The sequence below is a fragment of the Heterodontus francisci genome, chromosome 24, assembly GCF_036365525.1.
Source record: "Heterodontus francisci isolate sHetFra1 chromosome 24, sHetFra1.hap1, whole genome shotgun sequence".
Classification (NCBI taxonomy): Eukaryota; Metazoa; Chordata; class Chondrichthyes; order Heterodontiformes; family Heterodontidae; genus Heterodontus; species Heterodontus francisci.
The window spans coordinates 65,162,124-65,186,744 of NC_090394.1; the positions used below are offsets into that span (position 1 = coordinate 65,162,124).

At 42.4% G+C, this 24,621-nt stretch overlaps 1 protein-coding gene across 1 annotated transcript in view; it reads left to right on the forward strand.

Annotated features, from left to right (window-relative positions):
• Positions 1 to 4,583: 4,583 nt before the first annotated feature.
• Positions 4,584 to 24,621, forward strand: part of LOC137383620 (alpha-N-acetylgalactosaminidase-like) — a 48,101-nt gene continuing 28,063 nt past the window's right edge. Inside the window, exons 1-3 of the mRNA XM_068056774.1 lie at positions 4,584 to 4,750; positions 18,324 to 18,498; positions 20,398 to 20,575. Coding sequence (XP_067912875.1) covers positions 4,584 to 4,750; positions 18,324 to 18,498; positions 20,398 to 20,575 — 520 coding nt within the window. The remainder of the gene's footprint in view (positions 4,751 to 18,323; positions 18,499 to 20,397; positions 20,576 to 24,621) is intronic.

Below are 24,621 nucleotides of genomic sequence, written 5' to 3' on the forward strand. Positions count from 1 at the left end.
TGAGAGTTTGACGACTTACATGCTATGATCAATTGTACAGGTTTTCTTAAGTTTAACAAAGAGGTTAGTTTTACTTAAAACAATCTAATTAAAATAATACACTACGCTCCAACTTTCACACACACATACTTGACGGCCACACATACATGCAAATAGATTACAGAGTGGGGAAGGACAGATTGGTTGGATTAGAATCCAGAGCAATAAAAAGGGATATACAGTCTGTGGAGTTTGATGACTCAGTTATCTTCTGGATGAACTCAGTGATCCTGAGGCTTCCGGCTTGTAGAGGTGGCCAGCAGATTCAGTGGTGCTTCTGGAAACAGCGATGTGGATGAGTTCCTTCATGGGGTCTCTGTCTGCCGCAGTAATGGGCTTAGGTGGTTAAGGCCAGCAGGTGGGGTTTGAAACTTGCCAGGTGGACTGGGGTGGTCGGAGAGAGAGAGAGGGACCCCCACTTGGGTCTATTCCGATCGGTGTCAGATGTTTGTCTGCTACAGGGAGACAAAAGCCAACTTAAAACACACAGATGGTGGGCCTGTCACATGATGGCTCAATGTGTATTTCCTCTTGCAACTTAATTAGTTCATGTCTAGGAATTTCCTTCTGTCAATCAGGGTCCCATTGTTCAAGTGATTACCTTTGAGTGGATTGTCTCCACCAGTTTAATGTCCCAAAATTGCCTTTAAAGTCTTGTTAATGGGGACTGGCCAGGTGAGGCACTCCAGACTGTTCAAGTCATTGCTCTGGAGGGGACTAGCCAGACAATTCGACTCCATCTCGATGCAGTGGAAGGCAGGGGATTTTGATACAAATTTCAGTGGCCATTTTAGCTGTTAGCCATTGCCTTTTAAAAAAATTAATTCAGCTTTCCAGGTGATGGATTAAAAAAATCATCATTTGGCATAGCCCGTGTTTGTGACATATACAAGCTGTTATTGCATATCTTCCGTGTCCCCTTTCCCTGTGACAATAGCCTCTATTAAACAGTTCAGTCCTCTGCTGGATATCAGCTCAACTGGTGTTAAGACATGGCTGTGTGACCCCAGTTCCCTCCATACTGGAAATCTTTATTCCGACACAGATCCCGATCCTGAATTGTATGCACAACACCTAATCTGAGGCAGCTCTGTGAAAGTGACATGAGGAAAAACTTTTTCATGCAACCAGTGGTTAAAGTCTGGAATGCGCTGCCTGAGAACGTGGTGGAGGCAGGTTCAATTGAAGCATTCAAAAGGGAATTAGACAGTTATATGAAAAGGAAGAATGTGCAGGGTTATGGGGAGAAGGCAGGGGAATGGAACTAAGGGAGTTGCTCTTTCAGAGAGCCAGTGCAGACACGGTGGGCCGAATGGCCTCCTTCTACACTGTAACGATTCTGTGATTCTGTGAAGCTAAGTTCCTATTTATGTTTCGTTGTTAAACGACCATACAACGCCACATCCTCCACTGTTTCAGCTGGTCTCAGCGCTTCTCTCCAGGGCATTGACCCACACATCCGAGTTCATCTGGAGTGGGGAGTGGGTTTATATCCAGATACCTAAATCTCAGGCTGGAGTGGCGTTTTTAATTATTATTGGTCGACCCAGTAACTGTCTATTCTCTAAGTAGATCCGTGTTAATTATTTAATGAAGAATATTGTCAGTCTATAAACCAACTTCATTTCCCTATCGTCCGTAAAGATTGATTGTTTCACCCTTGAGTGGAGAGAATTCTTTGAATTCGGAATGACATCCAATTGTTTCCCCCATGTCCTATCTGATTTATCCGGTATCCCTCCTCCTAGTTGCACAGGGACTGTTCAGAATTCTTTGTCATTCTTCCAGACGGGTCCAGTTTAGTCAATGTTCTGTGTAGCAGCCTTTCTGTGTTCATTTACTGCGAATGGTCTGTTGTTCCTTCAGTGACGATATGGATGACTTATATCCCATCACAATGTGCTTTTTGCCTACAAGGAAACTCAGGAGCCTCACTCCTCACCTCCCCCATTCTCTTCCGCTGCTACTCCGCCACTGACCATTTCACCAGGAGTCAGTAAAATCCGGCTTTCTTCCAATAGGGACATTAGAGATTGGACCTGGCATGTTGCCCCTGTTCACTGAGCTCTCTGGGATAGGCAGCACCGTGCCTTCCTCTCCCTGAAGCCAGAGGCACTGACATCACATAACACCACCAGGTGACCTCAGGAGAGTGTCCCTAGCAGGTACGGTTCACCAGATCTTCCTCCTTCTCGTACATCAACCAGGCCATTAATCACATGTTTTAATGAAGCGATTGTTGAACGACAGGTTTACGACTGGAATCCATGGACTTAAAAGTCAGTTGAATGCTGTCATTGCTTTGCACAAAATGAACAAGGGCAAATGATTGTAATTTAGCCTGATCAGTGTCAAATCACCATTCCATAATTCACCTTCTATAGCTTTCTTACTTAGCTCTGTTACCGGGGGAAATGATGTTGGTTGCTCTGGTTATAGGTTGTAATTGCGATTCTGGAATGGATTATAATTGGGACTGTGATGTTAAGTGTCCCGAGCGTTCGGAAACAGCGAAGTTTTGTGCCATGAACAGGCAGGTAACTTGTGTAAACGGCGAATCGGACCCTGTAATCACTGAATAACCAACGCGTATGTTGCGGAGTCGCTTTAGGGATCACTGTAATGCGCGTTGGAAATATTTTTGAGAATATATTACTATAAATAAAAGTCTCGTTTCAGCCAAATCCTTGGAAGCAAACCGCGGGAAGAAAAAAACGGAATCCGAAATGAATGTGAATTCAATTGGACTGTGCAGTTGATCAAATTGCTTATAGAACACATGTTCTGGCAGCCAAAGCAATGTAGTTTGACTTATTTTTTGGCACTAATGTAAAGGGAATTAAAGAAAACTTTTGTGGTTTCCAATCTGATGATATCACAATGACAAAGTGACATCATAAACTAGTTTCCTGTCATTTTTCTGTCCCTCCCTTCAGATTAAGCTAAAGTTAGTCGTATACATGTTCCTGATAATGTATACACTCGTCCTGGGGTGCGGGGGGAGGGGGAGGCCTAAATATCAGGGACTAGAGCAGTTTCCCATTTCAAACACCGATCTCAGCAACACCCCTCCCCCATCCTAGTTCAGATGTGGTACATATAATTCACAAAATGATACTGTCATTGATTGTATTGTTTAAACAATAATGAAGATGTCAGCACAAAAAAGAGGCAGAAAACAGCACGTGACAAAATGTAAGCCCTCCCTTCATCTCTGTGTAATGTTAATCATTTGACTGGGCGTCAAAGAAACAGGGGAACCTGCCACTTTGACCAAGCTGGCTCATTGTCCTCTTCTTTAGTACGGCATCAATTTTGTTTTGTCCGACTATGCTCATGTGAAGCACCTTGGGATGTTTTACTACGTTGAAGGCACTATATAAATGAAATTTGTTATATTTCTCATCTTCCCAATCATCCTCCATATGAAAACCATTTCTTACAGAACACTGGATAGATACAGATGGATATAGCTTAACAAAAAGGACCTCTGGGATGTTAGTTATGGTTCAAACACAGACTAATGATACCAACCATGCAATTTCCAAGCCAAGTACAATCTAACCTAAAAATGGTTTAGTACTTGGGAGACAAATGTATGAGGGAGGATGGATTTTTCTACCAGGGGAAGAAAAGATGGGTAGCAATTCCTCCAAGTTGTTCTGCATAGCTGAATCTTATATTGACTAAACTACAGACTAAAAGAGTTTGGGATCCATTCCCCTCAGTTATCAGTTGAAGTGAGGCTACCTTAGGGCTGTACAGAGCATTTTGGACAAGACAAAAGCAGTAGTCCATTTTTGTCTCCAAGTCACCATAAATATTTTGCTGCAATTTTTTGAAGGACCGTGATCAAATTGTACCAGGGTGCTAGCACTCGGGGACTCAAACAGAGAACAGCCAAAATACTGGCTCGTTGGAAGTTTGTAGCCCTCTTTCCCCACAGGTTAATATCTATATTGTGTTAGTCATATTACTACTAATAGCATCAAAAGGGATCTCAGCTTCTGAAGTGTGTGATATTTGGCCTAGTCAGCCATGAAATTTGAGTTACAAAAGGGATAAAATGTATGCCATGGTGGGGAGAAGGCAAAAAAAAATTGAATTCCCATAAAAGGGAAAATGTTTTTTTTTTGCACCTATAACTGGAGAAATTTGCTATTTGTTGGGGTCAGGGGGTGGGGGGCAGGGAGGGTTAGGGGAGTTGTTTCTGTGTTTCGAGCCCAGGTGACTCTTTTGGCATTTTTAGGAGGACAGAAAAAAATAACAAAAGTCAAAAGATCCTGTGGTTAAATAATGACATTGTGCTCATTTTTTTGAAGTAAAGTAGACTAGGCTTCTAGTTTGTCTTTTGTTTGCATAAATCATTAGAATATTGGAATATGGCTTTAATTATAAATTTTAGAAAGGTGTTGAGATTTTTCTTAAAGTTACTTTATACATTCTTTTAATAATCATAGGCTCAGATAAAAAAAAACCTAATAGAAATGTGTCCTAAAACTAATGTAACTAAAAAGTCTTTTTTTTTTCCAGAAAAGTTCTTGATGCATTGCAGAGTACTTTCCCTCTTCATATCCTTCCTACTGGTGCTACCTGGACCATGCCAGTCTCTGGATAATGGTTTGGCGAGAACTCCCCCAATGGGCTGGATACCCTGGGAGCGCTTCAGATGCACCATAGATTGCAAGGCGCACCCTGACAATTGCATTAGGTGTGTATTTTAAGTATCACCTAGACATCAGTGAACTGTGACGTCTCTCTGAAAAAGTGTTTCATAGCAGCTATTGCAGGGTTATCCAAACTATGGTCTGTGAGCCCATATGTGATCCACAAACCCTGGCAACACAGTACACAAAGCCCAGGCAACTGAGCTGTAATTTTATTTATGTTTCTGCCTCACTGATTTGCTGTATTTGACAATCATTTACAAAAGGCTGTTCTTGATGCAGTTACCTCATTTGTGAATAAATCCTATATAGGAATATCAGTATTAAAAGAAACAAAGAACTACATTTATATAGCACCTTTCATGATTTGAGGATGTCTCAAAGTGCTCTACAGTCAATTAAGTATTTTTTTGAACTGTACTCACTGGTATAATGTAGGAAACAGCCTGAGATGTATGCAAATTCATGGGAACAATGATTTAAAATTTATATATGAGCCTTGAGGCATCAAGGTATACACTTAAACAATCTACAGGGGCAAAAAGCTAGGATTTTTCTCAGTTAGTGGGTTCTACTAGGGCCGTGATGAAGATTGTTTCAAATTATGTCTTGCTAATTTCCCTCTTTTGTCTTTTGTTGTTTGGTGTGGCATAGTGGCAAGCTCAGTTTTGAGCATGTTCATTACTTGTGTAAGACTTAAGGCTCAATGCCGACTTCACCTGCTGGAAGTGCATCCGTCTCCAGCTCCTATCAGACCGTGTTAGGGAACTGGAGCTGGAGCTGGATGAACTGAGGATCATTCGGGAAGCTGAGGGGGTGATAGATAGAAGCTACAGGGATGTCGTTACTCCACAAAACAAAGGCAGCTGGGTAACAGTTAGAGGTGGGAAGAGGTCAGTGCAGGGATCTCCTGTGGTCGTTCCCCTCAGCAACAAGTATACAGTTTTAGATACTGTTGGGGGGGACGGCCTATCGGGGGCAGGCTGCAGTGAACGGGCCTCTGGCACGGGGTCCTGCACTGTGGCTCAGAAGGGAAGGAGGGAGAATGGGAGAGCACTAGTCATCGGGGACTCGATGGTGAGGAGTACCGACAGGCGGTTCTGTGGGCGCAAGCGAGACGCACGGATGGTTTGTTGCCTACCTGGTGCCAGGGTCCGTGATGTTTGTGATCGCGTCTTCAGGATCCTTAAAGGGGAGGGGGAGCAGCCAGAGGTCGTGGTGCACATTGGCACCAACGACGTAGGAAGGAAGGGTGGCACAGATGTTAGAAGTGAGTTTAGGGAGTTAGGCTGGAAGCTGAAAGCTCGGACGGACAGAGTTGTTATCTCTGGTTTGTTGCCGGCGCCACGTGATAGTGAGGCTAGGAATAGGGAGAGAGCACAGCTGAACACGTGGCTGCAGGAATGGTGTAGGAGAGAGGGCTTCCAGTTCTTGGATAATTGGACTGCATTCTGGGGAAGATGGGACCTGTTCAAACAGGACGGGCTGCATCTGAACCAGAGGGGCACCAATATCCTGGGAGGGAGGTTTGCTAGTACTGTTCGGGAGGGTTTAAACTAGTTTGGGAGGGGGATGGGAACCGGACTTGTAGTCCAGGGACCAGTGGGTCCACTCAGAAAGACAAAGAGTGTAGTGAGGTATTGGGGAAGGTAGCACTGTCGCAGAGGACAGATGGGCACGGAGAAGGGTTAAAGTGCGTATACTTCAACGCAAGAAGCATCAGGAATAAGGTGAGTGAATTGAAGGCGTGGATGGGCACTTGGGACTACGATGTTGTGGCCATCACTGAAACGTGGATAGGTGAGGGGGAGGAATGGTTCTTGGAGGTACCTGGTTATAGATGTTTTCATAAGATTAGGAATGGTGGTAAAAGAGGTGGGGGGGTGGCATTGTTAGTTAGAAATAGTGTAACAACTGCTGAAAGAATTTTCGAGGAGGATCTGCCGACTGAGGCACTGTGGGTTGAGGTCAGGAACAGGAAAGGAGCAGTCACCTTGATGGGAGTTTTCTATCGGCCCCCCAATAGCAGCAGGGAGGTGGAAGAGCAGATTGGGAAACAGATTTTGGAAAGGAGCAGAAGTCACAGGGTAGTAATTATGGGGGATTTCAACTTCCCAAATATTGATTGGCAACTCTTTAGATCGAATAGTTTGGATGGGGTAGTGTTTGTGCAGTATGTCCAGGAAGCTTTTCTGACTCAGTATGTAGACTGCCCGACCAGAGGGGAGGCAATATTGGATTTGGTACTAGGTAATGAACCAGGGCAAGTGATAGAGCTGTTGGTGGGCGAGCACTTTGGAGATAGTGATCACAATTCTGTAGCATTCACTGTGGTAATGGAGAGGGATAGGTATGTGCAACAGGGCAAGGTTTACAATTGGGGGAAGGGTAGATATGATGCTGTCAGGCAGGAACTGAGGAGCATAAGTTGGGAGCATATGCTGGCAGGGAAGGGCACGGTCGAAATGTGGAACTTTTTCAAGGAGCAGATAGTAGGGGCCATTGATAAGCATGTCCCTGTCAGACAGGGAAGGGATGGTCATGTGAGGGAACCGTGGTTGACAAGAGAGGTTGAGAGTCTTGTTAGGAAGAAGAAGGATGCGTATATAAGGTTGAGGAAAAAGGGCACAGGCATAGCTCTGGAGGGATACAAGATGGCCAGGAAGGATCTGAAGAAAGGGATTAGGAGAGCTAAGAGAGGGCATGAAAAATGCTTGGCGGGTAGGATAAAAGAAAACCCCAAGGCCTTTTACGCGTATGTCAGAAATATGAGGATGACTAGGGGGACCGTAGGTCCGGTCAAGGACAATAGCGGGAGACTGTGTGTTGAGCCGGAAGAGATAAGTGAGGTTTTGAATGAGTACTTCTCTTCGGTATTTACGAATGAGAAGGGGTGTATTACTGAAGAGGACGGTGTGAAACAGACTGGTAAGCTCGAGGAAGTGCTCGTTAGGAGGGAAGATGTGTTGGGGTTTTTGAATAACTTGAAGATAGACAAGTCTCCCGGGCCTGACGGGGTATATCCAAGGATGTTATGGGAAGCAAGGGATGAAATTGCAGAGCCGCTGGCAATGATCTTTTCATCTTCTCTGTTGACGGGGGTGGTACCAGGTGATTGGAGGGTGGCAAATGTTGTGCCCCTGTTCAAGAAAGGGAATAGGAACAACCCTGGGAATTACAGGCCAGTTAGTCTTATTTCGGTGGTAGGCAAGTTGATGGAAAAGGTGCTGAGGGATAGGATTTCTGAGCATCTGGAAAGACACTGCTTGATTCGGGACAGTCAGCACGGTTTTGTGAGGGGTAGGTCTTGCCTCACAAGCCTGATTGAATTCTTTGAGCAGGTGACCAAGCAAGTGGATGAGGGTAAACCAGTGGATGTGGTGTACATGGATTTTAGTAAGGCATTTGATAAGGTCCCCCATGGTAGACTTATGGAGAAAGTCAGGAGGCATGGGATAGTGGGGAATGTGGCCAGTTGGATTAAGAATTGGCTAACTGATAGAAGGCAGAGAGTGGTCTTAGATGGTAAATACTCAGCCTGGAGCCCAGTTACCAGTGGCGTGCCACAGGGATCAGTTCTGGGTCCTCTCCTGTTTGTGATTTTTATTAACGACTTGGATGAGGAAGTCGAAGGGTGGGTCAGTAAATTTGCAGATGATACAAAGGTTGGTGGAGTTGTGGATACCGAGGAGGGCTATTGTCGTCTGCAAAGGGACTTGGATAGGTTGCAGTGCTGGGCTGAAAAGTGGCAGATGGAGTTTAACCCTGAAAAGTGTGAGGTCGTCCATTTTGGAAGGACAAACACGAATGCAAAATACTGGGTTAACGGTAGGGTTCTTGGGCATGTGGAGGAGCAGAGAGACCTTGGGGTCTATGTGCATAGATCGTTGAAAGTTGCAACTCAAGTGGATAGGGCTGTGAAGAAGGCATATGGGGTGTTAGCGTTCATTAGCAGAGGGATTGAATTTAAGAGCCGTGAGGTGATGATGCAGCTGTACAGGACCTTGGTAAGGCCTCATTTGGAGTACTGTGTGCAGTTCTGGTCGCCTCATTTTAGGAAGGATGTGGAAGCCTTGGAGAGGGTGCAGAGGAGATTTACCAGGATGTTGCCTGGAATGGAGAATAAGTCTTACGAGGAAAGGCTGAACATTCTAGGCCTCTTCTCATTAGAACGGAGAAGGATGAGGGGTGACATGATAGAGGTTTATAAGATGATCAGGGGAATAGATAGGGTAGACAGTCAGAAACTTTTTCCCCGGGTGGAGCAAAGCGTTACAAGGGGTCATAAATTTAAGGTGAAGGGTGGGAGATATAAGGGGGATGTCAGGGGAAGGTTCTTTACCCAGAGAGTGGTCGGGGCATGGAATGCCTTGCCTGGGGAAGTTGTTGAGTCAGAAACTTTAGGGACTTTCAAACGGCTTTTAGATAGGTATATGGATAAAGGAGAATGATGGGGTATAGATTAAATTGTCCTTGACAGAGGACAAAGGATCGGCACAACATCGTGGGCCGAAGGGCCTGTTCTGTGCTGTATTTTTCTATGTTCTATGTTCTAATGGCACTACTATAAAATAGCATAAGCAGCACAGTCCAGTACAAAGTATCAGAGCGAAAAATACACACTAAATTTACTCATCGTGTATTGAATGGCACAAGGAAGCCTGTGCACTAAGTTTTACTTGCTGGACTAATTAATGTACCAGCTGTATATTACATAAGTCAGGGAAATAATATTAGGCACCTTGTAGAGACAGGTGATCTATTATTTCAGAATCATCTTTATGAAAAGAGCTCAATTTTATTTTAGATTTAGTAAACAGTCCACAGGCCAATCTGTCCCTAGTTTGGTTTTCCAATTGTCAGGCAAGTCCCCCAAATGCCAAGACCGAGGTACACATTATTTGGCCACATGAACATTAAATTTAAAACTGCAAGCCCCTAACTGGAAAGACATTTGCATAGTAACAGACAGTGTTGAAACAAAGGGACCCAGTCGTTGCTTCCCCAATACATAGAAGAAGGGGTCAGACCAGTTTTAGTCACATGACTGACTGACTGTTGGAGTTTTTTGAATTTGAACTTCCAACAAGGAATTTGAACTCAGAAAGCACTTTTCTCCTGGACTAAGATGGCCTCTCTCCTGTCTGCTCTTATCTCGCTCTCACCAGCTTCGGAAACTATTGAAGACACATGAACCCCAAGAAAGAAAAGTCTCCTACAGTGAACAAGTTTTAAGAAGAATACTGGGCCCCAGTGAAAAGTAAGAGCTGTCTACAATCAAGGACTCTGCGGCGAGCTAGAAACACAGAAACAGAAATAAGGAACCCCCTTTAGAGATTGCCTCAAACCTCTCCATTTTACTTTTTCTTCTGCTCTTTACTGTCCCTATTTGCATGTGTGTATCGCATGTGTATGCTAGAATGGGCGCATCGTATATCTGTAGGCGTTAACCCTATTAGGGTTTAAGTTTAATGTTTAATAAATTTCACTTTCCTTCTTTAAACCGAAGAAAGCCTGTTTATGCTCATTTCTTTGCCTTATAATTGGAAAGCTGTGAACAAGGATTCACAATGGTGGAGCTCAAAACACAGTGTGTTTAAAATTAAACCCTGTTACAATAAAACCAGGTGAAGACAGTAACAGACCCTTAAACACCTTTCTCACCTGGTCGTAACACAATAAATAGCATTTGTCAATTTCCAGAAATTCCTTGTAGCTGGTCCTGCTTTGTCAGCATTGCTCACTGTAAGTACATTGGAAACACTAGCCGATATTCCACAGAAACCTTTAACAGGAGAAGTACTTAGATTTGTAGGCTACCAGCACAGGATAGAGTCCACAGTTGTAAAAACATAGAATCCTACAGCATAGAAGGGAGCCATTCAGTACATCAGAATTCTCTTCAAATACATATAGAATTATCTTCTAAAAGTCCTGTGGAATCTGATTCCACCACCCTTTCAGATAGTGCGTTCCAGATCATAAGAATCCTCTGTGTGGCAAAATTTCTCCTCATTTCCCCTCTAGATGTTTTGCCAGTTATTTTAAATCTATGACCTCTGGTTATTCACCCAAATGCCAGAGGAAATAATTCGGCTTATGTGCTCTGTCAAAACCTCTCAGAATTTTGAATACCTCTATTAGCTTTCCTTTTAACCTTCACCAATTTACTTGTACTTCTTTCAATTTAGTATAGTGTGTTTGCTGCTCATGATGTGGTCTCATCTACATTGGGCAGACTAAATGCAGATTGGGTGACCACTTTGTGGAACACCTCCATTCAGTCTGCAAGTGTGACTCCTGAACTTTCAGTTGCCTATCATTTTAACTTTCCACCCTACTCCCATTCTGAATTCTCTTTCCTTGGCCTCCTATACTGTTCCAATGAAGCTTAACATAAGCTTAAGGAACAGACTTTGGGACTCAACATTGAGTTCAATAATTTCACATCATGACCACTGCCCCCATTTTTTCAGACAGCAACTGTTGATAATGATTCTGCTATTCCCATTTACACCTCCTCCAGACCCAACTTTTGTTTCTTTACTTGTTCTACTACCATCTCCTTTTGCCTTGCACCCTTTTGTCATTTAATCTCTCCTACCTTCCACCCTATCACAGACCTTACTGCCTGTCCTTTCTTCCCCACCCCCTTTCCCTGCCTCTGTATTTTGTTAAAACTTTTTACATTTCTAACTTTTTCCAGTTCTGGTGAAAGGTCAGCAACTTGAAACATTGGCCCAGAATTTGCAGTGATAATGACGATAAAACTGTTAACTTTCACCATTATTACTCCATTGAAACTGACAGCACCTTCAGCAGTCTGCAAATGCATAGAATAAAATGGAAATCCAGAAATTGCTGTCTGTGATTCTGTGTTTCTCCAGAGGATGCACTGTTCAGATTCCCCCAATGTGTAATCCCCAAGTAATCAGTGAAATCACAAAAAGTTTCACTTTTTGTGTTGTTAATCTCACTGTTGAAACCCTTGAAAAAGTTACTCCTTGTTGAATGAGTTTTAACTGGGTTTTAAGGGATGCTAAGTTCATAATTACTACTAAATATCTTCACTGGTCCTGAAAAGCTATTATATTTTTGGAATGTCAAAATTCTCCATGATGATAAAAAAATTCCACACATATTAAATTTTTGAAAAAATTTATTTATGATACTTTAGCTTCTACCTTAATCCAATCCAATCATAATCACTTATTTTGTTATCTGAAAATTTAAATTAAAAGTGAAAGTTAATTGGAACTTTTAACATCCTGGTTTGCTGTCTGTGAGAATACTTCAATGTGATTGACTGCTTACCCTGCTTGCAGGCACAAATGCTGCTGGATGCCTGGAGATCCCCTTGACTTGGTGCCACATTTAAGCTGCCATTGGAAAAGTGGAGTTCCTTGCCACAGAGATTGCTAGATCTTTGCGGGCAACATTTTCAAGGTCAGCGGCAAGCACCGTTTCTTTGCCACTGACTGCAAAGTCCAACCCACTAACTTTGTTTCTCTCTCCACAGATGCTGCTGACATGACGAGTATTTCTAGCACTTTGTTAACCTTTTCTGCTCTAAGGAGAACACTCCCAGCTTCTCCAATCTTTCTACATAACTGAAGTCTCTCATCCCTGCTATTATCCTGGGGCAGACAGTGGCGTAGTGGTATTGTCACTGGACTAGTAACGCAGAGGCCCAGGGTATTGCTGGACATGGGTTTGAATCCCACCAGGGCAGAAGGTGGAATTTGAATTCAATTAATAAAAAAAAACTGGAATTAAAAAAAAGCTGTTCTGATAATGGCCATGAAACCATTATCGATTGTTGTAAAGACCCACCTGGGGGTTTATTAATTCCATGCTAAATGGGACAGATTGTGAACAGATTGAGCAATGCAAAACATGGCATCCATGAGGCGCTGTGAGCCATCAACAGCAGCAGAATTGTACTCATCCACAAACTGTAACCTCATGACCCGACATATCCCCCACTCTACCATTACCATCAAGCCTGGGGACCAACCCTGGTTCAATGAAGAGTGCAGGACGGCATGCCTGAAGCAGCACCAGGCTTACCTCAAAATGAGGTGTCAACCTGGTAAAGCTACAACCCAGGACTACTTGCATAAGCAGCATGCAATAGACAGAGCTAAGCGATCCCATAACCAACGGATCAGATCTAAGCTCTGTAGTCCTTCCACATTCAGTCATGAATGGTGGTGGGCAATTAAGCAACTAACTGGAGGAGGTGTCTCCACAAATATCCCCATCCTCAATGATGGGGGAGCCCAGCACATCAGTGCAAAAGATAAGGCAGAAGCATTTGCAACAATCTTCAGCCAGAAGTGCTGAGTGGATGATCCAGCTCAGCCTCCTCCTGAAGTCCCCAGCATCACAGATGCCAGTCTTCAGCCAATTCGATTCACTCCACGTGATCAAGAAACGACTGAAGGCACTGGATACTGCAAAGGCTATCGGCCCTGACAACGTTCCGGCAATAGTACTGTGCTCCAGAACTTGCTGCGCCCCTAACCAAGCTGTTCCAGTACAGCTGTAACACTGGCATCTAGCCACAATGTGGAAAATTGCCCAGGTATGTCCTGTACACAAAAATCAGGACAAGTCCAACCTGGCCAATTACCACCCCATCAGTCTACTCTCAATCATCAGTAAAGTGATGGAAGGTGTCGTCGACTGTGCTATCAAGCAGCTCTTGCTGAGCAATAACCTGCTCAGTGACACTCAGTTTGGGTTCCGCCAGGGTCACTCAGCTCCAAACCTCATTACAGCCTTGGTTCAAACGTGGACAAAAGAGCTGAACTCAAGAGGTGAGTTGAGAATGACTGCCCTTGACATCAAGGCAGCATTTGACTGAGTACAGCATCAAGGAGCCCTAGCAAAACTGGAGACAGTGGGAATCAAGGGAAACCCCTCCATTGGTTGGAATTGTACCTAGCGCAAAAGGAGATGGTGGTGGTTGTTGGAGGTCAATCGTCTCAGCTCCAGGACATCACTGCAGGAGTTCCTCAGGGTAGTGTCCTAGGCCCAACCATCTTTAGCTGCCTCATCAATGACCTTCCTTCAATAATGTCAGAAGTCGGGATGTTCGCTGATGATTGCACAATGTTCAGCACCATTCGCGACTCCTCAGATACTGAAGCAGTCCATGTAGAAATGCAGGAAGACCTGGACAATATCCAGGCTTGGGCTGATAAGTGGCAAGAGACATTCACCTCACACAAGTGCCAGGCAATGATCTCCTCCAGCAAGAGAGAATCTAACCAACACCCCTTGACGCTGAATGGCATTACGAACGCTGAATCCCCCCGCTATCAACATCCTGAGGGTTACCATTGACCAGAAACTGAACTGGAATAGCCATATGAATACTGTGGCTACAAGAACAGGTCAGAGGCTAGGAATCTTGCATCGAGTAACTGACCTCCTGACTCCCCAAAGCCTGTCCACCACCTACAAGGCACAAGGATGAGTGCAGCTCCAACAACACTCAAGAAGCTTGACACCATCCAGGGCAAAGCAGCCCATTTGATTGGCACCCCATCCACAAGCATTCACTCCCTCCACCACCGATGCACAGTGGCAGCAGTGTGTATCATCTACAAGATGCGCTGCAGCAATACACCAAGGCCCCTTAGACAGCACCTTCTAAACCTGCAATCTCTACCACCTAGAAGGACAAGGGCAGCAGATGCATGGGAACACCACCACCTGCAAGTTTCCCTCCAAGCCACACACCATCCTGACTTGGAACTATATCGCTGTTCTTTCACTGTCGCTGGGTCAAAATCCTAGAACTCCCTTCCTAACAGCAGTGTGGGTGTACCTACTTCACATGGTCTGCAGCGGTTCAAGAAGGCAGCTCACCAGCATCTGCTCAAGGGCAATTAGGGATGGGCAATAAATGCTGGCCTAGCCAGTGACACCCACATCCCAGGAACGAATAAAAAGAAAGTTCCTCTGTACACTTTCCAAAACATACTATTACATAGAATGTACAGCACAGGAACAGGTCATTCAGCCTAACTGGTCTATGGCAGTCTTTAGGCTCCACATGAGCCTCTTCTCACCACTCTTCATCTCAACCCATCAGCAAAATTTTCTATTCCTTTCTCCTCCATGTCTTTATCCACCTTCCCCTTAACAGCATCTATGCTAGTCACCTCAACTACTCCATGTGGTAGTGAGTTCCACATTCTAGCCACCCTCTGGGCAATGAAGTTTCTTCTGAATTTCTGATTGGATTTATTAGTGATTATCTTATAGTTATGGCTGCTAGTTTTGTTCTCCCCACAAGTAGAAAAAGGAGCACCCAACCCTTTATATAGGAAGCTGGCGCCAATTAAGCTAAGCCAGTAACCATGAAAGCACACATCTCTTGAATCAGATTTCTTCAGAGAAATGGTTTGGTTTTCAACGCCCACCACTCGTCTGAGCCACAAGTTCATAAAACATCACCAAAGTTTCCTATATGCTTGGCATCAAATATTCTCTGCCTCTTTTTCTATTTTTCTCTAACTTTTCTTCCATTCTAAGCTGTTCCATGTCATGCAGATTCTGAACAGTTCTTCAATTTGCACTTTGAATTTGTTTACCCCTCCCTTGGCAAAGAAGGTACTCCATCCAGTAATCCAGCAATGTACACTTTATAATTGAGGCGAGTAAGCTGGCAGGAAGCAGGTGTGAACCTCCAAACCTATAAAATGGTGTCAAATTGTATTAGGTCATTTAGCTTTCCCTACACTGTTTGCATTGTAGTGTAAGGTTATGATTTTACTTTCGTATGGTGGTGGGAGGAGATGGTGGTGTCGTGGTAATGTCACTGGGATAGTAATCCATAGGCCCAGGCTAATACCCTGGGGTCATCAGTTCAAATCCCACCACAACAGCTGGTGGAATTCAAGTAATAAAAATAAAATCTGGAATTGAAAGTTTGTCTCAGTAATGGTGCCATGAAACTATCATCAGTTGTTGTAAAACAAAATGCAACAGGTTCACTAATGTCCTTTAGAGAAGGAAATCTGCCATCCTTACCTGGTCTGGTCTACATCTGACTCCAGACCCACAGCAATGTGGTTGACTCTTAACTGCCCTCTGAAACGGCCTAGCAAGCCATTCAGTTGTCAAGGGCAATTAGGGATGGACAACAGATGCTGACCTTGCCAGCCACACCCACATCCCATGAAAAAAATGTTTGCTTCTATTTTTTCCCATGTCAGTTTTTGTAAATTTATTGTTTTCCCAGTTCTGTAGGTCTTCCCATCACTTCCATGATGCACCATTTCCCCAGCTGAGAGTGGGTGACCTTTTGTAGGGCCTGTGCTAATAATGTTTGCACTAGCGAGTAGGAAGGTATGCAAAGGTGGTACAGATTTGCCATCTGAATTATATTTTTACACAATATGAATTCATTGAGTTACTTTCCTTTAACATTTGTTGAAATAAGAATCTTCTTTTCCAGTATAAATGCGTGATACAATTTTGGTGCCTGTTATGGACAACTACTGTTTAGCTTTATCAGTCACTTCCTCACCATGTCAGCTGATGGAATTTAAATTCAATTAATTAATAGAATCTGCAATTGAATGCTAATCTCAGTAATGGTGCCATGAAATCATTGTTGATTGTTGTAAAATCCCATCTGGTTCACCAGTGTCCTTTCGGGAAGGAAATCTGCTGTCCTTGCCTAATATGGCCTACATGTGACTCCAGATCCACAGCAATGTGGTTGACTCTTAACTGCCCTCTGAAATGGCCGAGCAAGCCACTCAGTTGTCAAGGGAAATTAGGGATAGGCAACAAATATTTGCCTTGCCATCCATCCCATGAAAGAAGTACTTTGTTATACACGTTTGGGTAATACACAGTTGGGAATATATTTCCAGGCAGTAAAACATTTTGTGATTCGTATGATAGTTGAACTGGTTTATGAAGTCCTCTGAATACCTCAACGTGATACTGCCTTGTAACATACTCCTATATAACAAAAACAAGAAATGCTGGAATCACTCAGCAGGTCTGGCAGCATCTGTGGAAAGAGAAGCAGAGTTAACGTTTCGGGTCAGTGACCCTTCTTCGGAACTGACAAATATTAGAAAAGTCACAGATTATAAGCAAGTGAGGTGGGGGTGGGGAAAGAGATAACAAAGGAGAAGGTGCAGATTGGACCAGGCCACATAGCTGACCAAAAGGTCACGGAGCAGGCAAACAATATGTTAATGGTGTGTTGAAAGACAAAGCATTAGTACAGATTAGGTGTGAATACACTGAATATTGAACAGCAGCAAGTGCAAACCTGAAGAAAAACAACCTGAAAAAAACAGTGGGTAAGCAAACTGAACAAACTAAGATGAAATGAAATAAATGCAAAAAAAGATAGTAAAAAATGTAAAAAAGAATGTAAAAAAAAGGAAGAAAAAATAACTAAAAATGAAAGTAAAATGGGGGGCTGTCATGCTCTGAAATTATTGAACTCAATGTTCAGTCCGGCAGGCTGTAGTGTGCCTAATCGGTAGATGAGATGCTGTTCCTCGAGCTTGCGTTGATGTTCACTGGAACACTGCAGCAATCCCAGGACAGAGATGTGAGCATGAGAGCAGGGGGGAGTGTTGAAATGGCAAGCAACCGGAAGCTCAGGGTCCTGCTTGCGGACTGAGCGGAGATTAGGCACACTACAGCCTGCCGGACTGAACATTGAGTTCAATAATTTCAGAGCATGACAGCCCCCCATTTTACTTACATTTTTAGTTATTTTTTCTTCCCTTTTTTTTACATTCCTTTTTACATTTTTTACAATCTTTTTTTGCATTTATTTCATTTCATCTTAGTTTGTTCAGTTTGCTTACCCACTGTTTTTTTCAGGTTTTTCTTCAGGTTTGCACTTGCTGCTGTTCAATATTCAGTGTATTCACACCTAATCTGTACTAATGCTTTGTCTTTCAACACACCATTAACATATTGTTTGCCTTTTCTCCGTGACCTTTTGGTCAGCTATGTGGCCTGGTCCAATCTGCACCTTCTCCTTTGTTATCACTTGCCCCACCCCCACCTCACTTGTTTATAATCTGTGACTTTTCTAATATTTGTCAGTTCCGAAGAAGGGTCACTGACCCGAAACGTTAACTCTGCTTCTCTTTCCACAGATGCTGCCAGACCTACTGAGTGATTCCAGCATTTCTTGTTTTTGTTTCAGATTTCCAGCATCCGCAGTATTTTGCTTTTATTACTCCTATATAATATATGTAGATACTCCAGCCAATATATTATCCAATATCTAACGCATTTCTAGTTATGTGTTGTCCTATAAGCTTTGCCCCTCTTTTTCAGGGAAGCAATTCAATTTATATCATCTTTATTTGGTATAAACGTGGATTTCCTGCTTGAGAATAAGAACTCAGGATCTGGGCCGTCCTAAGAGAATCCCTATAACATTGTTTCATGTCACGGTGCACCAATATTTGCATACTGGAGTTACCTCTGACTTTTTTTTTAGACAGTTTGCAAACCTTTCCTGATATTTGAGCACATATTTAATAAAAACAACCAAAATTGCTATCTGTGTAAATAAAACAGTTTGATGACCTTCTTGGCTTTTCACCATAACAGTGAAGGCTTGTTTAGGACAATGGCAGACAAGCTAGTAGAGGATGGCTGGAAAGATCTGGGATATCAATACATAAACATTGATGACTGCTGGTCAGCAATGGTGAGAGATGCTAATGGGAAGATTCAGCCAGATCCAGAACGATTTCCAAATGGCATTAAAGCACTGGCTGATTATGTGAGTAATTTTTCAAATTTCAAGCGAACTTCAGACTAGCAATATCACACAACCCCTGTTTTATTTTTATTGCATTGGTAGCAGGTGTGATACACAGTCCAGCTCTGAACTATGCTTCAGTGGGTAAGGGCACCAAGTAGCAACAATTTTATTGGGTTTGCATCAAGTTATTGCATAATACATTGGAATTATATTCAGAAAGGCAGGAAGCAAATGATCTCAATAGTAACTGAAAGACTAAGTGGGCTACTTCCTTCCTGTCTATGAAAAAGACAGAGACAGAGGAGAAAATTGCACTGAGGCCATTGGGAATTCCTGTCATATTGGGAATCTTTGATACAATGGGGGTAATTTTCAACTTCACTGCCTGGGTGGTAGCCTGACAGAATGGACTGCCCACTCATTGTACAACCTGCTCGATTTTTATCTCATTTAAATCATTTTTTTCATTTAAGCTCCAGTATCTTGTTTCTTTTGGACACATAATTGTGTGATTTCAATTTGCCAATATGCTAGTAATATGGGATAATTGCAATAGGAAATTTTAAGGGCATTAAAACCCATGATAAAAAAAGCCCTTTGTACTGTCATTACAGATAACTGAAATATGTTAAAACACTAAGTTGCACTTTCAGTTGATAGAATTTTTGACTGGATGAATATATTTACGGACATATGCCTAGATTTGATCTTGGTTTAATATATTGTACTTGAATTTAATTTTTATTGGCCTGGATTTTGCAGTCAATGGTGAAGGGACACACTCACCACTGATCTTAGAAAAAGCTGCCCACAAAGATTTAGCAAGCTCTAGAACATAGATTTATTCTATTCCAATGTCAGGGATCTGTGGAGACCAGCAACAAGGAAGGTTAGAGGCAGGCTGATCAACCAATCAGATTGAAGAATTCTCATAGACAGCAAAGCAGGAAGTATAAAGCATGGAATATAATTCACATTTTAATTATTGTACAGAACGAGAGAGAAAACTGGGACATACACATGGGAGTAAGGGAGAAACTGGAATATCATAAACTTTAAAAATAAATCATTTTTATTATTTTAAAAATTATACAACTTTTAAATGTTCTTCTGAGGGAATGAGACTCCATAATTGTAAAATTAGTTTTTCAGAACCAGAGAGGTTGTTTAGCAATAAGTATGAATTAGTACGTTGTTAAAAACTCAGTTACTCCTCATTAAACCAGGCTTAACATTTTCATTCATTTTTATAGTGACAACAGTGCGTAAAAAGTTGAATTTCATGTCAAATCAGTGAGTCTGTGTAGATTGCGTCTGTGAAGACTGCAACAGCACACACTGTGGAGGAACGGGGTATAACTGACAGTAACTTCCAGATTTCTTATTTGTGCATCCGTAGATGCCAGAAGTTGCTGTCAGTTTTGCACAGTAATGATGTCAAGTGCTGAAAGTTTCGCTGTCATCACAATCACAAATTCTGGGCCCTTGTTTTCTCTTTACTTTTGAGGTCAGCTAAGGACCAGGTACAGTTTCATATTATAAAGAGACACCAACCATTTTTGACACTAGTCATTTGTAATATATTGAAGTTTATCCACTCATCCCTTGAGACATTTTATATTAAAAATCATTGTGAACAAGCTCTTAGTCTCAATTATTTAGGAAAGCATTCAGAAATGGAAATAAGGAGCCCCTTAAAAAATTAAAATTGCATTTTGTTTACCACAGTGAGAATGATTTTTAAAACTGTATTGATAACCTACTGCCATTGAGTCAGATACTTTCTTGAAGTGGTGACTGAAGTATGTATAAATCTTCTAACTACAAATATGGAAATGGAACTTTAAAAAGTGACATGTTAACTCATGTTTTATCTTGACAGTTATTTACTTCCTGATCTGCATTTTTTTATGCTAGGTTCATTCTAAAGGGCTGAAGCTAGGAATTTATGGGGACCTAGGTAATGAAACCTGTGCTGGCTATCCTGGCACCACACTGGAGAATGTTGACACTGATGCCAAGACATTTGCAGAATGGGAAGTAGACATGCTAAAGTTTGATGGCTGCAACTCCAACTCCACCGAAAGATCAATAGGTACCACTTCTCTGAGACCGTGTAATAATAACATGTCATTTAATTTATCTTGTTGAATAAGTAGAAGATGCTGGGTAAGAGGCTATTGAATACAAAATTTATCTCTTGATAAGGACAGAACTGAATAATTCACAAGTCATTATAAACTTGAGTACGTTGCTCACTAAAAGTGCAAATTTCACACTCAGAGATATAGAAAAAAACTAAATTTTCTTGTTATCCTGTCAGCATATTAATATATGAAGCAACATTCCCTGTTATTATTATCAGTTTTATTTTAGTTTGGAATATTGTAAATAAAATTTGAATTCCTTCCCTTCAGAAGTCTGTCCACCATATTGAAAACAAAATTAATAGGGATTAAAATGACAGGGCTCCACCACTAATTCACTAGTCAAAAGATATAATTAGCTCAGCTATATAGACCAGCTTTGTCCCCGGTCCAATTCCTGGATTGCAGTGAGCTAACTAGTCTCAGCTGGTGCACCAATAATAGAACTAGAATTGTTCTCAGCAAGGAGTTAATGGGAGGAAAGATCTTGTGACAGTCTCTATCACAAGGAACAAAGTATTTGACAAACTAATGGGACTAAAGGCAGACACGTTGCCAGGACCTGATGGCCTGCATCTAAGAATTTTAAAGGAAGTGACTGCTGAGGTAGTGGAGGCATTGGTCGGAATATTCCAAAACTCACTGGATTCCAGGAGAGTCCCAGTGGATTGGAAAACCACCAATGTGACACCCCTGTTCAAGAAGGGAGGGAGACAAAAAGCAGGAAGCTATAGGCCAGTCAGCTTAACAGTAGTCATTGGGAAAAAGCTAGGGTCCATTATTAAGGAAGAAATAGTAGGACATTTAGAAAAGCTTAATGCAATCAAACAGAGTCAACAAGGTTTTGTGAAAGGGAAATCATGTTTGACAAATTTGCTAGAGTTCTTTGAGGATCTAACAAGCAGAGTTGATAAAGGTTGATAAAGGAGATGTAGTGTATTTGGATTTCCAGAAGGCATTCGATAAGGTGCCACAGAAAAGATTATTGCAAAAGATAGGCGCTCACGGCACTGGGGGTAATGTATTAGCATGGATTGAGGATTGGTTAACTCACAGAAGACAGAGAGTTGGGATTAATGGGTCTTTATCAGGTTGGAAAGACGTAACAAATGGAGTGCCACAAGGATCAGTCCTAGGACCTCAATTATTCACTATCTATCTTAATGACTTGGAGGAGGGGGCAGAGTGTAATATATCTAAATTTGCTGACGATACAAAAATAGGTGGGAGGACATATTGTGATGAGGACATAAGGAATCTGCAAGGGGATATAGATAGGTTGAGTGAGTGGGCAAAAACTTGGCAGATGGAGTTTGATGTAGGAAAGTGTGAGGTCATGCACTTTGGTAGGAAGAATCAAAAGGCAGACTATTATTTAAATGGAGAGAGACTCCAAAAAAGTGCAGCACAGAGGGATCTGGGTGTTCTTGTGCATGAAACACAAAAAGTTAGCATGCAGGTGCAGCAAGTAATTAAGAAGGCAAATGGAAGTTTTGCCTTTATTGCTAGGGAGTTGGAGTTTAAAAATAGGGAAGTCTTGTTACGACTGTACAGGGTGTTGGCGAGCCAACTGTATACAGTTTTGGTCCCTGTATTTAAGAAAGGATTGGAGGCAGTTGGAAAAAGATTCCCTAGGCTAATTCCTGGGATGAAGGGGTTGAATTATCAAGAACGGCTAAACAGGTTAGACCTTTATTCATTAGAGTTTAGAAGAATGAGGGGTGATCTTATTGAAACGTACAAGATTCTAAGGGGGCTTGACAGGGTAGATGTTGAGAAAATGTTTCCACTAGTGGGGGAATCTCAAACTAGGGACATAGGTACAGAATAAGGGGACACTCATTTAAAACTGAGGTGCAAAGGAATTTCTTTTGTCAGAGGGTAGTGAATGTCTGGAATTCATTACCCCAGAGAGTTGTGGAGGCTAGATCACTGAAAGTATTTAAAGAGGAGATAGATAGATTTTTGAAATATAAAGGAGTTGAGGGCTATGAGGAGCTGGTATGAAAGAGGAGTTGAGGTCTGGGGCATATCAGCCATGATCTTATTGAATGACGGGGCAATCTTGAGCGGCCAAATGGCCTACTCCTGCTCCTACTTCTTATGTTATTATGAGGTGAAAACAGGAGAAACCAGTATACCCATTTCTGTTCTTGACCACTGTTCAGTGACCTCTGCTAAAAGTCTGAATGTTGGGGGAGGACAGAATTGTGCCTGGCTGTGATAGACTCTCAAATGAATAATGATCACTTGGACAGTTCTTGTGGAACTGTGCAGCATGAAAAAGAAAAAGAAAAGCCTTCAGTAAAGGAGAAAGGGGAGAGAAAATTGCTAGAAGGATGTTTTCGTTTGAAGACATTTTGAAAAATAAAAAATGTGTTGAATGACAGATAATCCCTTCCCCATGTATAAGGTATTTGCATTATGACGAGAATTTCTTCTCTCTTCAACTATTGCGACCAATCTCGCCTTAAAAGTACTTTATGCCAGTGATATTGTGCTTACAGGCTACGTGTGGAACAGAAGCTGCAAAAATGGCTTTCTTTTCCCAGACAGTATCTGGTGGAGTTGGCAAGATCTTTGAATCTAATTGGTTCTGTTATGGAGGGGTTGTTAAAAATTCACACCAGTTTTGAGATTCGCCAGCAATAGATGTAGCAAGTCATTTCATCACTCGTGCATTATTAAATCTTCTTCACTTGAAACATATCAGGGTATTTATGCTTCCTTCATGTATCCTCTATTCGCTCCCTTGGTTTGAATCTGTATGCCACTGCTTGAAGATTTTTCTTACTAAAGCATGGTTTGGAGTAGTGGGGGGATGGGGCGGGTGTGGGTGTGGGTGGGAGGTGAGATATGGTTGGGAAACCCGGAAGCTCACGCCATGAAGTTCTAACTCCAGCATGTGTTGAAATTTTTGATCCCTGGTCCCCTGCCCAACAGCCAGCCTGATTGAGATGCTTGGATAAGGTGCAAGTAAGGATAGTGGTGGTGAAATGGAGGGATCACCAGCGTCGGGGAACAGGTGGTTCGATCATGGTTTGGGGCTGGAGTTGGGGATGGATGAACCTGGGGGAGTCGAGGAAAATGCCTGCTTATGGGGCGGGGGTGGTGGGGGGTGGGGCGGTGATTGAGGACAGAGATTGTGGAGGTAGTGGAGGTCTGTGGTGGTGGGGCAGGGAAGTGAGAAGCGGTTTACAGGGTTAACTTGCTGGGCCCGTGCTATATCCAGCACTTCTCCATTCTTCTTACTAGCGAAACCCAAACAACAGCAGTTATAAATAGAAACCTTATTAAAAAGGAGACAAGCAGCCTCCTTAAGAGGTTTCAGTGACCAACCTGGCCCCTGAGAGCGAATTGGTCGGCTGCCCCCATCCCGTCTCATTGAAATTGGAAGTGGGTGGGTCAACAGGTGGGTTGGCACGTGTTTGAACTTCCTAACATTTTAACTTCCCACCCAAAGCAAATGTACCCCATTTCTGGGGTTGACATTACCCACCATGATATCCCTGCCAAATTGATAACTTCTTTGCCCTCAAATGATGTTAACTACTTAGCGATATTTATTTAATAAGAATTTCAACCAATGGAAGCTTCATCTTTTGGTAGCAAGTCTGAACTAAGTTCTTGCCACAAACATTTAGAGTGTAGAGGAGAACTCCCCTGAGCTTACTCTGGCCAAGGGAAACTATTAATTAACTAAAATCAAATTAATTTAGCTTCTAGGAAAGATGTAAAATCAATAAAGATTTGGAGTATATTCCAACCTCATATACGCATTTTCTATTAAAGGGAGAATCTGGCTTTACTGGACCTGAACAGGATGAAAATGGTCCTGGGCTGTTTTGCAAAATGAGCAGTACTGAACTGGCAGCCTGTTTTACACCCCTCCTGAATTTCTTCTTCACCCAAGACCAATTTCCCTTCCAAACGATTTGAAGATTATTAAATAGTGTTGTCTATTACACAACATGAATATTTTCATAAAACTCTT